This window comes from Phoca vitulina, unplaced genomic scaffold (genome assembly GCF_004348235.1).
Source record: "Phoca vitulina isolate PV1807 unplaced genomic scaffold, GSC_HSeal_1.0 scaffold9, whole genome shotgun sequence".
In the NCBI taxonomy this organism is placed as follows: domain Eukaryota; kingdom Metazoa; phylum Chordata; class Mammalia; order Carnivora; family Phocidae; genus Phoca; species Phoca vitulina.
In genome coordinates this window covers 49,236,306-49,256,229 of record NW_022589712.1, presented here as the reverse complement: position 1 = coordinate 49,256,229, position 19,924 = coordinate 49,236,306, and the positions used below count along the sequence as shown (strand labels likewise).

The 19,924-nt window shown below is 44.4% G+C and overlaps 1 protein-coding gene across 1 annotated transcript in view; it reads right to left on the bottom strand.

Moving 5' to 3' along the window:
• Positions 1–19,924, bottom strand: part of TRAF3IP2 (TRAF3 interacting protein 2) — a 41,513-nt gene that overhangs the window by 11,462 nt on the left and 10,127 nt on the right. Inside the window, exons 2-5 of the mRNA XM_032408056.1 lie at positions 16,586–17,422; positions 6,466–6,652; positions 3,179–3,357; positions 1,015–1,103 (exon numbers count right to left, since the gene is read on the bottom strand). Of these exons, the coding sequence (XP_032263947.1) occupies positions 1,015–1,103; positions 3,179–3,357; positions 6,466–6,652; positions 16,586–17,414 (1,284 nt within the window). The 5' untranslated portion in view covers positions 17,415–17,422. The remainder of the gene's footprint in view (positions 1–1,014; positions 1,104–3,178; positions 3,358–6,465; positions 6,653–16,585; positions 17,423–19,924) is intronic.

Here is a 19,924-nt window from a genome sequence, read left to right as displayed (position 1 = left end):
GCAGTCAAGTTGGAATGTATAAATTGTATGCATTTTAAACTTGCAGACACTCCCATTAAAAAAAGTATAGACTAAAGAAAAAATTCAATAAAAACTGTTAAATAATGCCAAGCAATCATTAAAATAGACATTTCATTACTAAGTATTTCTTTTTTATCCTTCAACATTGCTATTCATGGTTGTTTTCCTTAATTTTTCACCACTCTCTAGAATTCACTGTCACTAAATGCCCCAAGGGGGCCTCTGGGAAGGAAAAGATGTGATCTCAGTGTTTTAGGAAAGCCAGCCCTTGGAGTGGCCTCCGGTGGTATTTTATTTATCCTACAGAAGAACGTACATGACTTTAAGCTGTGCTGTTGGAAGGCCCTGCAGGGAAACTTGGGGAGTGTGTGCTTCCTGAGATTCCTTGAGCCAAGATCACAGTGCACTGCAGGGCTGGGTTGTCTACCTCCCCTAGAACTAGACTAGACCAGCTGAGAACCTGGCCGTGGAGTCCTTGTCCGGAGGGCCATGGCCCCATCAAGGTGTGGAAGGCAGCTGGGCACAGTGGGCCTTGTACTTCAGGCCTCACCGCCCAGGGCCCCGCAGAAGGACCTGGTACAATAAGCAGGTGGCCTGGGGAAGCCCGCAGCCTCCTGCAGCACAGGAATCGCAGCCAAAGCAGGCGTGCTTGGTGAGAAAGGGCAAAGGTCCAAAGGGCAGCAAGGGCCCAGGATTTGCTTCAGGCCAGGGGCCAAGCTGCATTTGCGGTCAGCGTTAACGCACACCGTCTGGCTGTTCGGAGGTACTCAGAATCGCTCAAAAAGCATGCAAGAAATAAGTGCTGGAGACTCTGGATAGCTTAAAACCTGGAAAATAATTACCTCCATCCATAAGCATTTAGTTCATAATCCCGTAACTCAAATAATATAGTTTGAAACCTCAACAGTTATTTATATATATTTTCTCCCTTTGTTTTTCTTCTCACTGTACTCACTTTAATTGTTTAGCCTTCTCTCGGGATAAAATACTTACTGCAGTTTGGAAGCCATTTACCAACAAGAAGTTCACGAATTTCACCACCTCCATGGCTGTGTCCATAGAATAGGTGATAAAGACTTTCCCTAAGAGAGATTTTTCACATTTATTAGAAACTAGTCAGATTATTCTATTCCGAACACTTGTAAATTGTATGCGATGTCTTTTGTCTTTCTAGAATAATAAAGTGAAACTTTGGGATGGGGGTGGTCTGAGGGCTTATGCCGGCAGCAGCTGGGAGAATTGCTGTCCTCAGGACATAGACGCGCAGACCCCAAGAGGCCAAGAGGCAGGGGGTCTGTCTAAGGGGGGTGCAGACTGCCCAGTGTGCAGGGAAAGAAGAATGCTGGCAGCCTGAGACAAACCAAGGAGGTCTGCTGAAAAACCACGTGAGGCATTAACAAAATCCATCACCCAGAACCTGCAGGTCCTTGAGATCAGGCCACCTCCTGGTTTCTTAGAGACACTTGGCACTGTGCCTAAGGAATACTCTCGCAGCAGGTCAAGAAGCCGAACCTTGCTAAGGGGCCACCCAGCAGTGTCCTCTTTTGATCTCACGATGCTCTCTGCTGCCCTGAACTCTTGCTTGACAAGAGCAATTAGGGGAGAGGGAGGAAGTGGCTCCTTACCCCCTCCTGCCCTTTCTCCACTCACTGGTGGGAGAAAGGTCAGGCAGTTGGGGTACATGAAAGCAGAAATGTTACAGGAACGTCCGCGGCTTGAAGGACAGATGCCACCTCTGGGCATCCAGCATCACTGACTCCCTGCCTCCTCCCTAGGTCAGCCTGGAGCCACCGAAGGCATTGTGCCCATGAGCCCGACCCAGTCAGGACGCAAACCGATGTTTTCTCAGGCTAAACTCTTGTGGGAAATTATTTGGCTAGCATGTTAATGTGACAGATGAATAATCTCTGTGTGTTGGCTTTTAGTCTGGAATGGACAGGCTCAATCTCAGGAAGTCCCTGGGGCAGAGAGTGGAGAAGAAAGGAAGGCTAGAGAGAAAATATAAGTGTGTGTGTATCCATCTATGTTTGGGCTCTGGTTTTTTTTGAAACAGATATCTCAAATAGAAATGTGTACAATGGTCATATTGACTCATTTAAACAGCCAGGCATATTGATAGCACTCAATGTATCCTTAACACCTACTATTCAACCAACTCCTGTGTAAGAATTTTAGGACTCCTTTATAGACTATAGTAAGATAAATATGATCTATAGACTGACATCAGGGTTCTATCCTATGCAAGGCAGCATCCATTCTCCAGAAATACTCAGGACTAAAATGTGTAAGATTTTAAGAAGATTAAAAAAAATTTTTGAACGATAAACAACAGTGGATCTTTACCATAGAAATCTTCTGGAGTCCTAAATGACTAGCGAGCAGGGATTCCCTGGATGGGAGTCAGCAAATGCAAAAGGCTTGATTTTCATGTTTGGTTCAAAGAGGCACCCAGATTTGTAAAGGGCTTCTTAGAATTACCTGAGCTTCTCTAGCAAGCACAACAGAATATAAGAATTTCACAAGTAGTGGCTGCTTTTGTAAGATTTCTGGAAGATTTCTGGAACTTACTGTCCTGACTGACCTTAACATGAGACCGTTTTGGTGATATTTCAACATTTCTGGTTCTGGCTGCAAAATATGGAAAAAGAATCATCACCTGACACTTAGTTGAATGTTTCTTTAAATAAAAGGCTTAGTTTGCATTTGGTTGTAAAGCAGTATGGAGAATGTGAGACCACTTTTTCCAAACAAGATTGCTCACTCCTACAGGAAATGACCTCGTTCTTGATGGCTGCGGCTAATTTATGGCGAAACGCTAGGTCCCTGGCCAATACCACATGGACATCCAGTCAGTTTACCCAGGGACGAGTCCCCTCACGAGCATCATTTAGAAGAGAGAGGCATTGGGCTTGTCACTGGAGCGTATGTTGGAGAAAACCCTGTGGTAAGCATTTTGTGAGGATTGCTGCCAGTGTCAGAATCACTAAAAACACTCATACAAAATGCTGGTTACTTTTTTTGGTGAAGAGTAAAGAAGTAAAATTTATTTCACTGTGTATATGAGAAAAACCCAAGATTATGGGTGAATAATCATCAAGTACTCTGAAAGTATAAGACCTGACAAAAAGAAGGAAAAACAACATTGCAAACAACTTACGTAATTCTTCTGGCAAATTGCTTGTTTTCAGAGTCCCTCTGGCTGGAAGGTTACTAAGGGGTCTAGGGACAGCAGCTGGGGATGGAGCCTGAGGGCCTAGGGCTCTCAGCTCTGCAGGACACTCCAAGGACTCCTCAGGAACTCCAGCTCGATGAGGTGGCTGGTTATATAGTTGGTCTCTGGAAAAGAATACATTTATAGTAAATTTTCGTTTTGTACAAAGGCAAACCTGGAGGGACAGAAAGCCTTTGAGATACCAGTGAGCTAGCTCTCTCCTCTGTCTCTGTTTCTTTTCTGAGCCAGAAGGACGAGGGTTGTTTCATTGAATTTGAGTCAATAAGTAATTCGGCTGGCTGCCACATGTAAGGACCCGTGTTAGGGGTCGAAAGAGGGAGCTTGATTCGATTTCTCCATTCAAGGACTGTCTAATTGGGAAGATAAGTGGTATGCACAAGGCAGACATGGTCACCAATAAAAGAAAGTAGTATAATGGGTGATATACAAGGTTGGTGTTATAGGCATTCAGATAAAAAGGCAGGACTTTTAACTCATGATAGATAACATTTAATTACGTATCAAAAGGTAGAAAAGGCCTTGCAGGTTTAAAGTATTTATGTTGTTGCTACTATATGGATGAAAATCTGATTTTGAAGACCCTTTAGAGAAGTTTCTACCACATTGTTCTATGGCAGCTTTCTTATGTTTTTGGTCGCCGGTATTCCCATGAACGTCGTGCTGAGAACCGCCAGACGCACTCGTGGGAGATTTGGAAAGCCGAAAGAAATGGAAGCCATGCTTCGGCCACTTCTGCGGTTTCTGTTGAGAAGCGCTGCCGTGAGGTGCTGAGTTCCTCAGGAGGCATCCCAGTGTCCCCTTACCAGCCTCCCGAGTCAAGGTGAGGGCGGAGGCGTCCATTTTGGGCCAGTGCAGATCTAGCAGGCGCAGAATGGATCCAATCGTTGCAGTGGTGGTGGCTTCTGATTCTGGATTGTACTATGGCAGCATGGCCTCGAATGGAGAGTTCTCTGGCGGCTTTCTGATCTTCTGCCTCTCTCCCTGTGATGGAGGAAGCAGCTTCTTCGGCGTCCCACTCTGAGGTGCTGCTCTGGGATCTTTCCTGGAAGCCTGGCCTAAAGCTTGCTCCTCCAGCCTCCAACAATTCTGTAAGCGCCCACTCCCCTATGTCAAATCCCTTCTGCTGAAAATAACTAGAATTGTTTCTGGTTTCTATCACTGAATCCTGACTGATAGGGGGGCTAACACTGCGTCTGTAATGTTTTATTTCTTAAAAAAAACTCTGAAGGACGTGTGGCAATATGTTAACATTTTAAAAATCTAGGGAGTGGGAACATGGATATTTGTTATTTGTTGTAGGTTTGAGATTGTTTTATATTCTAAATTTTAAAAACTGTTTTGATTTCCAAATTGATGTGTATCTGCCCAGTTTTTTATAGATTATTGCATATGCTTATATTTTTACCCAAAAGAGTAAGAAAAATTTTGAAAGTCTTATGCAACGGGATTTAAAATAAAATTACACAGAATCTCAAGTGTACTATATTTCTGAAGTGTGAATGTTTGAGGAAATTATTTTTGTTTTAGATTTTTACTAATATATAGAAGAAAAATCCCTATAAAATATGCCCTCATCTAATGGGGACCCAGTTCCATATCCTTTTTGCATTAAATTCCTTTATACCAAAAGTTGCTTGGTTGTTATAGACGACAATTGCTCATTTGATTAAAAAAAAAATGTTAAAGCTTTGGTAATGTCAAAAAACTTCCATGTAAAAACAGTATCATGGCTATTAATGACAGAGTAAAGTTTCTGTGTCAAGGTTTGCTTTCAAATTTATCACTAAGAGGAGGATTAGCTTCATTACCTGAACTTATTTTTCATTATCCTAAAATGATAAAATAAATACAAGGAGACCATAGCAGGCTTAAATTGATGTTACCAAAGCAATTCCTCTGTACTAACTTCGCAATTCTTCTGTAAATCTGAAAATATTTCGAAATAAGTGTTTATTTAGAAAATTACCATTGCCTCCCCTATCCAATGCCAGTGGACATGTTTCCATAAAGACGCTTAAGTTTTGTTTGTTTTCTTGGACGTGTAGATATTTCTTATGCAAGAGTACTTATTTGGTTGTAAAATCACATTTTCCTGATTTCATTATTTAAACTCCATGCAATTTTTTCAAGTTTATTTATTTAAGTAAACTCTACACCCAACATGGGGCTTGAAGTCACAACCCTGAAATCAAGAGTCGCATGATTCTCCGATGGAGCCAGCCAGGTACCCCAAACTCTGTGTAATTTTGTTCTCAAAAAATAAGGGCTCTGTCAGGAAAGAAAATCTGAGAATGTATGGGCTTTTGAGGAAAGGGGGAAGCAGGCACGTGCCTTATCTGCCATCGTAAATAGAATGCGCTTTTCTTCTTTTAATGAACTTTCTGAGCTAATTACCAACTTCTGCGTTTCTGAAAAATCTGCTTTAAAAGGACCTTTGTATCTCATTCTATTCTCAAAACAGAATGTAATTTTACTTTGAGTGATATATAAAAATTGTGCTTGAGCAAGAGCAAACATTTCATCTACTCTTCAATTTTGTCTTAAATTAAGGAGTTCCATTTCTAGGAGTTCTTCCTCTGTATTTTAGATCCATAAATTAAGAGAAGAGGAAAATGTGAAGAAGAGGCAAAGGAGAACAATGAGGGGAGACATGACTGAAGGTTACACAACTGGTCTGGTCAAGCAAAGCCAGAAATGGTTTTCTGGAAGAAGTATCGGAAAGACCTAATAATGGCGCTCCATATGTGTGGTTGCTTATATTAGAAAAGAAAACAATGGGCTTTTTAAAATTGCTACTGAGAGCTAATTTAAAATTTCAAAGTAAGACATGGGTTTAAACAGGTGTAGAAACTAGGGATATAAGCATGAATTTCCTAATGGTGGAAGTCAGTCACAGTAAAAACAAAAATCTATTTCTGGGCTAAAAGGCCGGGTGACTTGACAGTAAAAGGAGGGGGTGTCCCTTGGCATCTTAAGAGCCTTTCTTTCAAGAGAATTTTGACGAGTCACCAGTGACTTTAATGTATCTGGTTAAGAGATTCTTGTCCACCAGCTGCCATTTCCTCCTGACTTGAAGAGTCTATTCCCCCGCGGGGCTCGGTCACTAGCCTGGGTGGCACACCAACAGAGAGTTGTGATACATCTCGATCCCATTGGCATCATTCTTTTTCCCACTAAAAAATGTCTGAAAGTTGGCCCTGTCATAGTGATACCTCGGGAGCCCTGGGGAGGAGTAGTCTCTTTGTGCGGGCCTCTGGTCTTGGTCCCAGGGGCTGGGGTAGTTCAGGACGACCTTCTGCACAGGGTGCGGGCCCCTCACGCTGGCTCCAGGGACAGGCTGCCCGCACACAGCTGGCTGGACCACTTGCTGGTAGGCTGCTCGAGGGTGGTCGTGGCCACCTGTAGGTGAAGACAGCAAAGTGAACAGGGCAGAATGACTCTACGGCCTTCGTGTGAAAGCAGAAGCTCACTGCCAATTCTTGTCTCCATACTGTGGGTTTCAGATATCAGTTACCACCTCTGTAATGCTTGCCATATTTCTGTACTATTATTTACTTGATCGTTTTCATTAAATTGAGTCATTTTTCCCTAAATAAAAACATCTGTGAAATCATGAGTTTGGTGTTCTAATTGGAAAGCACAGAGCTCCACACAGGCCTCTGTTTTAATAAGATACTTAGGATAATCCAACCACGAAAAACTCTCACACCACCATTCTGACCATAATTTTCCAAGTTTCTAGAATCCAAGGCTAGAAGTTATCTCCATGATAGATACAGAATCGCTACTCTCTTCTTTCCTTCCCCCAAGGGGACACAACACACACACACACACACACACACACACATGCTCATACACGCTCACACACACATATACCATTCCTTTAGGAAGAAGTAAATGAATGATGAAACTTGGCTCCTACCTCTGGGAAGTAGCTAACCGGCTGGCAACACCTCCCAACTTTCTTGGTCTTCTCTTGTAAAAGCCTACATGCACTTGGGACCACGGCAGTTAGAAAAGGGCAGGCCCCGGGGCACAGCCAGGGCTGGTGATGACTTATGTGCACGTGTAACCTACAAGAAAGTGGGTCCTAGCCAGGCCCAGGAGCAGCAGGGTCCCCAGGGAAGAGGGGCGGCCTGCCTGACCAGGTGAAAGAAGAGAACTGAAGGCCAGAGAAAGAAGAGAACTGAAGGCAGGGAAACCAGGCAGGGGGAGACAGGAAGCCCCTCAGGGACCTGCCCAGGCCCCAAGGGGCTCAAATGGGAAATCTAAGCCGTAAGTGTGCAGATGCGCCTTAGGGATGGGTCTAGCCTACAGAGGGGCTGGAGAGAACTGAGTGGATAAACTGCAAAATAAACCATGAGTACCTCCTCGTGATCCATGCTCCGCCACCTCTGCCCAAGAAGCCGGGTGATCAGGAGGCAGAGCTGGTTACAACGAGAAGGATCCTTGTTTTTCAAAACAACATGTATTGGTCTTTATTCTTTTTCTGATAATAATAATAATAATAAGAAGAAGAAGAAGAAGAAGAACTATAAGAATGTTTGCTGGGGCGCCTGGGTGGCTCAGTCGTTAAGCGTTTGCCTTCAGCTCAGGTCATGATCCCAGGGTCCTGGGATCGAGACCCGCATCTGGCTCCCTACTCAGCGGGGAGTCTGCTTCTCCCTCTCTCACTCTCCCTGCTTGTGTTCCCTCTCTGTGTCTCTCTCTGTCAAATAAATAAATAAAATCTTAAATAATAATAATAATAATGTTTGCTTGCTGTGAAGGTAGGATACATGCAGGAAGGTAGAGCAAAATAAAACTAGCAAGCAAGCAAGCAAGTCACAGACAAGGTAGGTTGGAACCAGAATGTGGGGGTTGAGAACATGGCTGGGGATTTTATTCTTGGTTTGGCAGTCAGCAGCCCTGGATGTTTTCAGGGGAACAATAGCCTCAAGTATAGACAGAAACCAAATAATGTACATCTTCACTGCCTTCAGGTCTCCACTGCCTGACTCAGGCAACTTGGCTGGGTGACCCTGGAAATGTGGCCAAGCCCGTCTCTCAAGCATGGTCAGGTTCCCTGGGTTCAAGCTATTGTCTGCTTTGACACAGGACACCAGCCAGGTCCTTCCTGTCACCTCTCTAATCCAGGCGGTCTCCTGGCCCTGCCCATTATGCCTCCCTGCAACTGCTTAGGGCTGGTCTTGATGTTGGGGGCTTAGGGAAGGGGAGGGGGGTGAAGGGATGTTCCTGGATCTATCTCAGCTCCCTGGCTGATAAAGGAGACCAGGACTTGGAGAGCACCTCCACGAGTGGGGACACAGGACTGCACGACAAGATATACCCCACAGATTTTGCTCTTACAGCCATTCTGGGGCAGGTCACATATATTCCAAGGGGTCCAATGGCCAGGTAGAATTTCAGGACAGGGACGCCTGGGTGGCTCAGTCGGTTAAGCGGCTGCCTTCGGCTCAGGCCATGATCCCAGGGTCTGGGATCGAGCCCCGCATCAGGCTCCCTGCTTGGCGGAGAGCCTGCTTCTCCCTCTCCCTCTGTCTGCCGCTCTGCCTACTTGTGCTCTATCTCTCTGTTAAATAAATAAATAAAAATCTTAAAAAAAAAAAAAAGAATTTCAGGACAACAGGGCAGGTTGTTACTACTGCTCCTTTTCCCTAGAAAAGGGAAAAAGTACCGCGGCCATCAGGTCCCCAGGTGGGGGCCAGCCCTGCTTTTAGAGGAGGCTCGTATGAGTGGACCATTTACAAAACCAGCTGCAGCTACAACCCTCCGGAGATCTCCCCTTGCACTTAAAATCCTCCTTGCATGATTGGGTCCCTGCCCTTGACCTTAGCCCCTTGTATGCTCTCCCAAGCTCACCAAGCCCCAGCTACCCTGGTCATCTTTCTGCTTGAACACCCCAAGCTTGTCCCTAACTCTGGGATCATGAGATGGCCATCCTCTCTGCCTAGCATGTTCTCGCACTCTATCTTTACAGACCAACTTCTTGTTGTTCTGGGCTCAGCTCCCACACTAGCCTGCTCAGAGGGGCCCACCTCCTCACCCAGTTGCCTTAATCTATCCCCCCGATTTTATTTTCTTCATAGCGCTTATCGTGTGTATGAGTAAGCATGACTCTTGTCAACTTTTGGTCTGCCTTCCCTACTAGCATCGAAGGTCTGTGAATGGAGATTGCATGCTCTCAAAGCCAATTTCCCACACCCAGAAAAAGAGAAGCCATGAGACCGGCTACTTATCTGCAGTCCACTTTGGTCTTTTTTCTCCAGTGTCTCCCTCCACAAGTAGAAAGGAGAAAGACAAGGTAAAAGAGGAGAAACTTTGCCAGTGGCCTTAAAAGTTTTTAATGTTTGCAACCATTTTTGCTTCCCATATCCATTAATAAGTGGCTAATAAAGGTTTTATTTGCTTTAAAAGGACCACCAGGCTCTAATCATAGGGTTTGTTTCTTTTCCAGAGAGCGGATGTTAGTGCTCTTAATCAAAAGCCTTTGAATCAAGGTCATGTGATTTCTAACAGATTATTTCCCGCACAACATGTTTTTGTCTCATAGCAACAAATCGTGTCATTAAAATCACTAAGGCATGTGGGCTAAGGTTTGATTAGCTGTAACTTTCATTTCTGAAATGGCCACCTGCAGTAAAAACCTACACCGGTTTCTGCAAGCAGATGAAAATGATCCACCTTACCAATTTTTAAGAATTGACAATAGAGTCCTCTATGCTGTGCTTTGATTGGTTAAAACAAAGAAATATTGAACACCAGAGGGTCAATCAAAAACAAGCTTTCCCTTTTGTGAGTGAAATTTGGTTGTGTGGAGAATTGGCTAAATGCAAACGTTTATCAGGTAAACGAGGATCTTTTCATTGCTCACGTTTTAATCATTCTGTTCCATGATTTTGACCAAACCTTGCTTGTTTAGTTGGGTACTCTCTATAGAATCGTGGCTTACGTTTATTGAACACTCGCTACATGCCAGATACTGTACTAAGTTTCTTATTTGGGATTATAGAGTTCAATTTTCTGTTTTCCTAAAGAAGTTTAACTTAGAATAAAATCCAATTCCCTACCCTGGTCCTTTCATCCTTCACCTTCTGGCGTAGCTCACCTTGCTCCAGCCCCCCCGGCTTGCTTTTGGTGCCTTCGCTACACCGAGCTCCTTGCTTCCTTCGCTTTCTTATCCTTCAGATTTCAGCTCAGATGTGTCCTTTTAAAGAGGTCTCCTCTTGCCATCCTACTAATGTCTAACACCCGGTTTCTTCCTGCATAGCACTTAGACCTTGTTGTTTTGTTTGCTGATCTCTCCTGTCTGGTTCTCTAGGAGACTGTGACCTCCATGGAGACAGGAGCACATGTGTTTGATCACTGTACACCAGTGCCTAGCACAGGACTGGGGAAATATTTGTTGGATAAACTGATAAATGAATGGACAAGTTCTGTTGCCAAGTCCCATTGACCTCCCTCCTTTCCTCCCCTCCCCTCTTCCACAAGACCATGAAAAATGGCCTTTCCAAGGCTTGCTATCACAAAGGCTGTACTCATGATTAGGGATTACTCCTTTCCCCAAGAGGCAGGGAACAGAAAGAACTTCTTCTTATTCATTCAACAAATATTTGTTGAACCTCTGTTGCTAGCCATGCAGTGAACATAGATAAATAGGATACAGTTTCTTTGAGTAGCTCAAAATAGATAAAGAGAAAATCTGTGTGTCTGTGGGTGTCTGTTTTGAAACACAAACCCACACTCGTTAGTATGTGAGAAGGGGAGGCGTGCAAGTCGGCAGTCACCTACTTGGTAGACTTAAGAATTACTGCCCAAAAATATCTCCCCCACTGACTTGTCCTCAGTGCCTAAAATTCCATCAAGAGAATTTATTCTGCAGGAGCCTGGAGGATAGAAGGTGGTGGATGATGGGACAGACAAGTGATTTGTGAGCACGGTAACTCCTCAATTCTGAGGCAGGGTTAATCACAGAACAAAAATACAAATCTTGCACACTCATAAATGGGTGCCCAGAACTGTATGTTATTTATCAATCTTATGATCCTCTTGGCCTGGGTACACACAGTCTTCATGTTACTAGCCTTTTACCACTTGGAATTTGTAAAACAAATCCTAAAGAAGGTTTTCCACTTATCAGTCAAAACATTCAACGTTTTTCTTCCTTATTAAGCATGGTATTACAAAAGTATGAGAGAGAAAATAAAATCTGATTTTCAAGTTGTCAAAAAGCATGATGATACAATGCAATCAGTTTGGCCAGGAAACAAAATGGCCAACATAAACTGTTACCAGAACACCCACAGCTGTAAGCAGCTGTGGTTCCTGAAAGGCAGCTCCTTTCTTTATCATTTCTTCCATCTGGGTTATTTTTTCCTTACTTTTAATTATGCATGCACTCCAGCATACAAATAATCACTTTTTCGGGTTTCTATGAGTAATAGTAGGCATATGCCCACAGTTTTATTTTATTCGGTCTTCTTGGTAGAGAAAGCGAACATTTGAATAGTAAAATAAAGGCTCTTTAGATTTCATACATTCTTTTTTTTCCAAGTGATTTGCATCATGGGTTTTATTTGATTGCACAGCCATGATCTCCATTCTGGTGACCTTCAGTGGAAGGATTCTGAGATAGTAAGAGGCCAGCTTCGCTGGGGGACTGGTTGGGGGTAGGGGAGAAAACACGGGCTTATTCGACTTCTACTTACTCTCTACTCATTTTCACCTGCTTTGAACTTTTTTTTACATAAAAGCGGTGACAAGTAACTATTCCTCCTTTAACTTGCAAAGACGAAGGTATGCCATTTGCATGGCGATCATTATTTATTTATATTTTCATTAACGGATGAGGAAGTAATGCTCTTGTAAAGCCATGTAGAACCACGTAGCCATGGTTTCCAAGCACACGAGCATCCCTTAGGTGAACAGCTCTTTTGAAGTGGTTTTGTTGGCAATTAAGTGCAGTTATGGTCCTGACATGAAACTAAGCATTTGTACACCTGCTTTGAATGCTTAAAATCTGTGCCAGCCGGAGGGATCTGGAAGGAGAGGGGCGCTCTACAGGACCAGGCTGCAGGACCCATGTAAGTAATAACAATAATAAGTAAGAACTGCCAGTTGGGGACGGCTTCCATTCCCAGCACCTTCAGTATATTATCTCATTTAATCTTCAGAGTGACCTTCCCGGGAGCCACTGGTGGCAGAGGCCTCATAAAGCTTCCCGGCTTGCAGTGCCCTGAGGAAAAACTTCAGCCCTGGGCTTCCCAGACAAAGCCAGCCCAACCCTGACCCTCCCCACCCCCCATTACATGCTTTTGGGAGCCAGGGCCAGGGCAAAGAGGCACGGGGAATGAGGCTGCCGTATGCTCCCATTTCCTGGGATTCTTCTTTCTTCAGCGTTTACTTATTTTTAATTATAAAAATACCTGTTTGCTGTAACAAATTTAAGTATATACAGTTAGAAGGAAAAGTCCCTCTGTCTCTTCTGAATTCCCTGCCCCCTCCACCCCCGATGCCATGATCACTGACAACAGGTCAATCCTTCCAGACTTTTCAATGTCTGGGTTTTAAACACATACAGCTTTTAAAAATAACACATATGGAATCAGCCCTGCATCTTGTTTATCCACCTAATCTTTTTTATGTCAAAATGTGTATTTTGTTCTATGTAACAGTGGCCTCGTAGTCCACTGTATAAATAAACCACAACTTCCTTATCTGTCCCCTTACTGAGTAGCATTGGAATTGTTTTCCTTTTTACTCTACAACGATGCTTTCCTAAACATCCTTGTTCATGTGTTTTTATAGGCTTGTTTAGTGTTTCTATGGGATAGATCCTACAAGTGCGGCTGCTGGGCCAAGGAAGCACATTTAAAATTTTGATAAATAGTGGGACGGCCTTCCAGAAGATTGTACCAATTGCCACGCCTGCCAAGAACAGGTGGGAGTGTTCATTTCCCCATAACCCCATAACAATGGGTGTCAGCTGAGGATTTTTTCCTTTTTGCACACCTAATTAGGAAAAGGGTAGCTTAAAATTTTTTGCTATATATATACACACACGTGTTTCTTAAATTTAGTAACGTTAAGCTTGGTTTCATATGCTTACTGTTTGTGTGTCTTCTGTGAATTAGCCCCTTCTGTCCAAATTCTCTTCTCTGCCTTTCATTACCTCTCCTCCCTCCCAGGACCCCCAGCGGCCTTCTCCTCCCCGCTTCAGTGGAGGGAAATAGCGTACTGAGGGAGGGCAAGACAGCTGATGAGAGAAATCTCATCAGCTGGTATTAGAGACTAAAAGAGTCCCCAGTCAGGGGTGTTTGCATTTTAAAAGAGTCTGCCCAGAGGGGGCACTTTGCACTCCCCTCCAAAGCCTGCACTGCTTGTGGTGTCACTTCAGGCTTCAACACAAAAAAATATTTGCAAGTGGGAAGATCTTTCTGGGATCCTGAAATCATATTGAGTTAATGCTTTCTTTGTCTATCACAATGAGGCTTTCTCCTGTTAGCAGATAAAGGCAACTGCCTGGGACTTAGGATCACAAAGCCCTTACTAAGTATTCACACTTCTACAGATTAATCTAAGGAATTCATCAGCAATGCAGATAAAAACTTACATACATGATGCTTATCCTCGCATTGCTTACTGGATCAGAAACTGGAAACTCTTTCCATTGTCCAATAACAGAGAACAGCTTAAAAGCAATTTGGTAGATCCATCTGATTAAATACTGTGCAGCGTTTTTAAATGATGCCGGAAGAAGTGCACTGAATGTCACTGGGAATTATTTTAATCTTTACATTAAAAAAAAAAATATATATATATTTTATAAGTCAAAACCCCAATAAGGAATGATAAATAGGAGATGGAAATATGAATGGGACTTTTAGGCATATTTCAATTTTGCGAGCAAACATATATTGCTGTTATGATCAGAAAAATTATCTCTAAACGCAGATAGTAGAATGTTAAAAAGTAGTTGACAGTATTATCCTCACAGAATTATTCCCTTTTAACCTGGAAATCATGGAGAAATAAATGCAGCCCTGAGGCTGCCAAGGTTCACTCCTCAGTGATTCATACTTAAGGAACTCTGCCGCCGCACCCATCCTATTACTGGGCACTTAGAGTGGGCAGCGGTGTCCACAACCCCAATCAGTGACTTCCCAACCTCCAAAACTCAAGGTCCCAGGTTTAGGCCTCCGAGGCTCTTTCTCCCCAAGCCTTGCTGCTTCCACAGCTCCTGGCCTCACTCTTAACCTCACAATCGTTCCTACGTTTTTCTTCCAAACATCTTCTAAGTTCCTCCACGACTTAGCTCAAGTGTCCTTCTGGAAACCTGCCCAGATCAATGCCTCCTTCAGGCTCTGTTCCCTTGTGCTCTGCCTGTCAGAACACCTAATGTCAGTATGGCATCTGCTCATGGACTTGTCTACTTCTCCCTCCAGAACGTAAGCTTTCGTATATCGGGACAAAAATTCCTCTCCCTCCTTTTTTTTTTTTTTAAATTAGGAATTCAACTGTTGCTCCATTCATTTTAGGAAGCTTTATACGAGGTGTACATGTACAAATACATAAATTATGATTGGTTACAACATTTTTGGTTATTTCTAGAATTGATTTTAAAGCTAGGCATCAGGCCTTTGGTCAGACACTTTGGTCTGACCATTTGAACTGCTTTTTGTACAGCATTTATTTGCTAAGAAAAATATCATATCTCAAAGCCCTGTTATTTCCCAGCAGCCTCAGCTGAGACTGAACATCAAGAATTGTAAAGGACCTTTTATCTCAATCTAAGACTTTATCACTTTCAGAAATGCTTACTGCACTGATACACGTTATTCACCTAGCCACTGATTCAGAAATAATTTATTGAGAGTCTAGTATATGCTGGTCACTGTGCTAAATGCTGGAGAGTTATGGATTAAAAATATACCTTTGCTGGGATACCTGGGTGGCTCAGTCAGTTAAGCACCTGACTCTTGATTTCGGCTCAGGTCATGATCTCAAGAGTCACGAGATCGAGCCCCACCTCGGGCTCCGTACTGGGTGTGGATCCTGCTTAAGATTCTCCCTCTCCCTCTCCAACCGCCCCCAACTTCATGCACATGCACACATGCTCTCTCAAATAAATAAATAAAATTAATTAATTAAAAAAATGATATACCTTTGCTGATGTGGAGGGAGAGGTAGACAAGTCCATGAGTAGATGCCATACTGATGCTAGGTGTTCTGACGGGCAGAGCACAAGGGCACTGAGAGCCTGAAGGAAGGATTGATCTGAGGAACTTTCCAGAGGGACCCTTGAGCTAAGTCTTACAAGGTGTATATGGTGATGGTTGTATAAGTCTGCAAACACTACGATTCACTGACTTGTGCACCTAAATGGGTAAAAGGTGAACCTTACAGTATGTAAATTAGATCGCAATAAAGCTGTTAACAGAAGAGGTACAGAGCTGGGTTAAAACGTTCAAGGAGGGGAACAACATCCCGGAGAGAGAAGGGCAAGCGCAAGCTCTTGCAAGCGTGAAGCAGTTAGCCCGGTTCGGGGGACTGCGGTCCTCGAGGGCGGCCGGAGCGTACAGTAGAGGCAGCGGCTCACGTCCCCAAAGGAGTTTAAGCAACAGCATCACAAGAGCAATTCAATCTTCGGGTAATGGCCTGATTCCAGAGTTTTCAAGACCATTCTGGGATTTTAGACTGAAGGCCCCCTTTCTTTGCCAAACCTAAGATGGGCAAGAAGCGTGCAGAGAAGGAAGAACCCAGATGCCCAATTATTAAGTCAACAAAAGTATACTCTAGAAGATGATGGACTCTGAAAAACAAACTGAGGGTCCTAGAGGGGAGGGGGGTGGGAGGATGGGTTATCCTGGTGATGGGTATTGAGGAGGGCACGTTCTGCATGGAGCACTGGGTGTTATGCACAAACAATGAATCATGGATCACTACATCTAAAACTAATGATGTAATGTAGGGGGATTAACATAACAATTAAAAAAAAGAAAAAAAAAGTATACTCTAGAAATCATTTGGGTCATCTCCCTGCCTGTAGGCAGGTTTCAGTTAAACTAACCGAGACAGAGGAATCTGTTTTCTCCTTAAAGTTTTATAGAGAAGTAGGTTCCAAGTGGGACTGGCTTGGGCTAAGATGCAGCATTCTTCTAGAGCTCCTGGCAAATCCAACCACACACGGAGAGCCCCTGTACTGGGAAGCAGAATGCCCTCCCTGCATTCTGACCAGTCTGTGCTGGTCTGGTGAAGCGAGGCACCGACACGAGGCCCTTGTGTACTTAGTTACCCAGCCCGGAATGTCCAGAGGAGGTAAAGTTCACTTACACGGCACCTGGTGATAGGGGCCTCCAGGACAACGGTAATGACAGTTCCACTGCGCATGTGCGGGAGGGTTGGGAGGCAGCATCTGTGCGCACGCTGGGTACCTCTGAGGTTCCAACCGAGGGAGCTCCCTGGACCTGAGCGGGCCGGGGAGGTCCTGGGGGTAACACACGGAGGTGAGGGGCAGGGGCCTTTCCAGCTGCCTGATGCCCAGGACGTCCTGGGGCTGGGAATCATACCCCGTGTCTATGGTAGGCAGATCTGGAGCTGCTCGGTTCCTGTGGGGCCCGGGCTGTTGCACCGTCTCTTGGCTACTGCCCGAGGAGTCTGCTGAGGCATTAGGTAAACTTTGGTCTGATTTGTCTGAGTCATGGCCAGTGTCAGGAGAAGCTGCTGAAAGCTGAGATCCTAGCCATTGATTCCGTTTTTCCATAAATGAAAACTGATGGTCCGGAGGGAGGACTCCAACCACAGACTCGGGCTCATGCTCGCTGGCTGCGGAGGAGCCCAAGGGAAAATCTTTGCCCGGGTCTGGGTGTCTCCTCCAGAAGCTGTCTTCGCTCTCCTCCAGGATTTTAGTGCGCAGGCAGGTGACCTGCTGGGACACAGGCCGTAGGTGATTTGAAAGTTTCAGGGGTGGCTGAGCCTGAGAAAATTCTCCTGAGGAACAGTGAGGGGTTCTGGGCGCAGACAAGCTGTTGGGAGCCATGTTCCTTAGATTTGGAGCAGGTGGTTCTGATCCCTCTTCCAGGGAATAGTCTGGGCTTGGTTTCAGTAACTGACTTGGGTATGGTTCTGATTCATCAACCTCCACAGGAATGCTTCGGTTCATTCTAGCTTCTGGAACAAGAGAAAACATGCCACAGATCATTTCTTGGAGTCCCAGCTTTATGACCTTAAGGGACCTCGTTCAAGATGTGGTTTCAATTAGCAGCAGTGTGACACCAACGTGCTTCAAAGCCCCAGTCACATAAAGTTGCTCACTTATTCTCCAGCAAAAGCTCTAATCCTTATTAAGATATTTTTATATGGAAGGTGACTCAAAGGATGTGACTGGACAGTGATGTGATGGATGGTGCAACAGGAGGGCAGATGAAAATCAACAGCTAAGTATTGAGGAAAGAGAAATTATCATGGGGGCTGCTTTGTGCGTGCATGTAGACGTGTAAGACGTGTGTGCAGGATGCACCAGGCTTTGGCACGTTGGTTGCCTTTGAGGATGGAGTTAATCAGGGAGAGAGTTTTCACCTTTTAAACTTTAAAAACTTTGCTGTGTGGCTATTGCCTAATCACACACACACACACACACACGAAAGATTAAAAAAAAAAGAAGAGTGAGTTTTTAAAAAGCACTGAAAAAAGGTCATAGTGACATTTTCCACTTAACAGCTATAGATTGTTTGCAGGACTTAATTCCCTTTGGTCCTATGCCCGCAGTTAGGGTAGCCCTGACCATCTGGTTTGTGATGAGCTAGCAAGGCTGGCCGACCTCGCCTTTAGCCCACAGTCCAGGTAGTACTGGTTTTACCTATAACAATAGAACTCTTGATCCACATGACAAAATGAGAGAGAAAATTAGCCTCCCCTTATCCTGAGTTTGGTTGAGATGATGCCCTAGGATACCCAAGCTCCAGGGGAAGGCAGGAGACAGGCAGGGAAAAAAGAGCAGAGGAGTGACTGAAGGCCTACAGAAGGCTCCAGAGCAGGTGGAGGGGGAGGGAGACAGCGAACAAGACATCCCAGAGGTTTGTCTATGCAGGCCTTGGACGTAATATCAGAGAATACGGGTGGTGCTGCCGGTGGGGGATTTTTAAATGCGTGTTCTGGGTCCATGTAGAATTTCAACCACAAACCTTTACTGGGGGCTTGCTGTGCCTAAAATCATGATGTACATCAATTATTGCTCTAAAACAAGTTTTGAAAAATATGAGCTCACCTTCTCTTGAGCCCTGGACCCAACCCAATGGCAACTGGACAGCGTGCATTTTAAGATGCTCCCCTCTGAGCAGAGGTGGGACCGGCAATTTCCTACCAAATTTATCTTTACCGCCTATAGACAGATACCTCCAACTGCCCTTCCCCACTCTCTGCCAAGTGAACACTAACACTTCTCTTCCCCTCGCTTGGTGACAAACTTACCCATCTGCTGCAAACAACCTTTGTACTGTTTTCTGGCACAAAAGAAAACTCTTTTAGTTTCTAATTCCTGGCTGGCCCTCCCTCCGTGCCTCAGGCTCCCTCTTCTCCTGGCTGCCTGCCTTCTAAGCAGCTGTCTAGGTGGTGGGTGCCCCTTGCCCCTGGACTCTGCAAAAAAGAGATATCATCACCTACATTGATCAGACCTTGTAAAAATGAACAGGAACCTACTGCAAACACAAATATTTCAGCAAATAGCTGAAATAATAAATAATTATTTTTGAATGCTTACCATTGTTTTCCTCTCTTGCCTACAATTTGTCCATAGCTATGAAATTGGATATGCCATACAACGTGCTCTTCAGCTGGTCAGGAAACCAAAGTATTTTCTGAAGGGCTGGCCGAGTGTTGTGGAATCTCCTGCGAGCATCTGTGGGCCCACAGCTGAATGGGAGGGCAAAGAGATGCCCCAAGTTTTGTCAACTCACAAAAGGACTGCATTCTGTTGACTCTTTCTTGTTCCGTGATGCACGTTCATTGCCCACACTTCAGGTGCCACTGTTGACATTTTCCCTGGGGTTTTTAAATACCTTACAAGTATTTCCCTAAAAAGTTGCAAATTCTCTTCTAGCCGAGGAGCCTCCAGGGGCTGGGTGGAAGCTAATGACAAAGCTGACTAGTGGGGTCATCTCACATAACTGAACACCCAAGGTCGATCTTGCGGCGGGAATTCTACAGTTACAACTGGACTAAAAAGGAACAAACGGCCCTGGATGGTAGTAAGGATGACAAGGTAAGGAACAGCCTCTAAGGAAAGCTGTGGGATTGGTAATCCGTAAAAGACAAAACAGACCCTGATGTTTTATACCTGTCACTATCAAGTATTCAAACAGCAAATGGCTACTGAACGCTACTATGTGTCCAACTCAGTGCTGTGTATCCTCCTTCTGAGGCATGAGCTGAATTAAAACATTTTTTTTATAATAGGTAATACCTACAAGTGGTATAAAATTCAAGAGTACAAAAGGGTATACAGGGAATTGGTAATCAAAACTATTTCTAAGGACTTAAAAAGCACCATTCCTACCTTCATGTTACTTGTGATCCAGATCAAGAGAGAAAACTAATGTAGGAAATCAAAGGCCCTACCTCAGGGCCTTTGCACTTGCTTCCCCCACATATCTGCATGGCCTGCCTCCTTTCTCC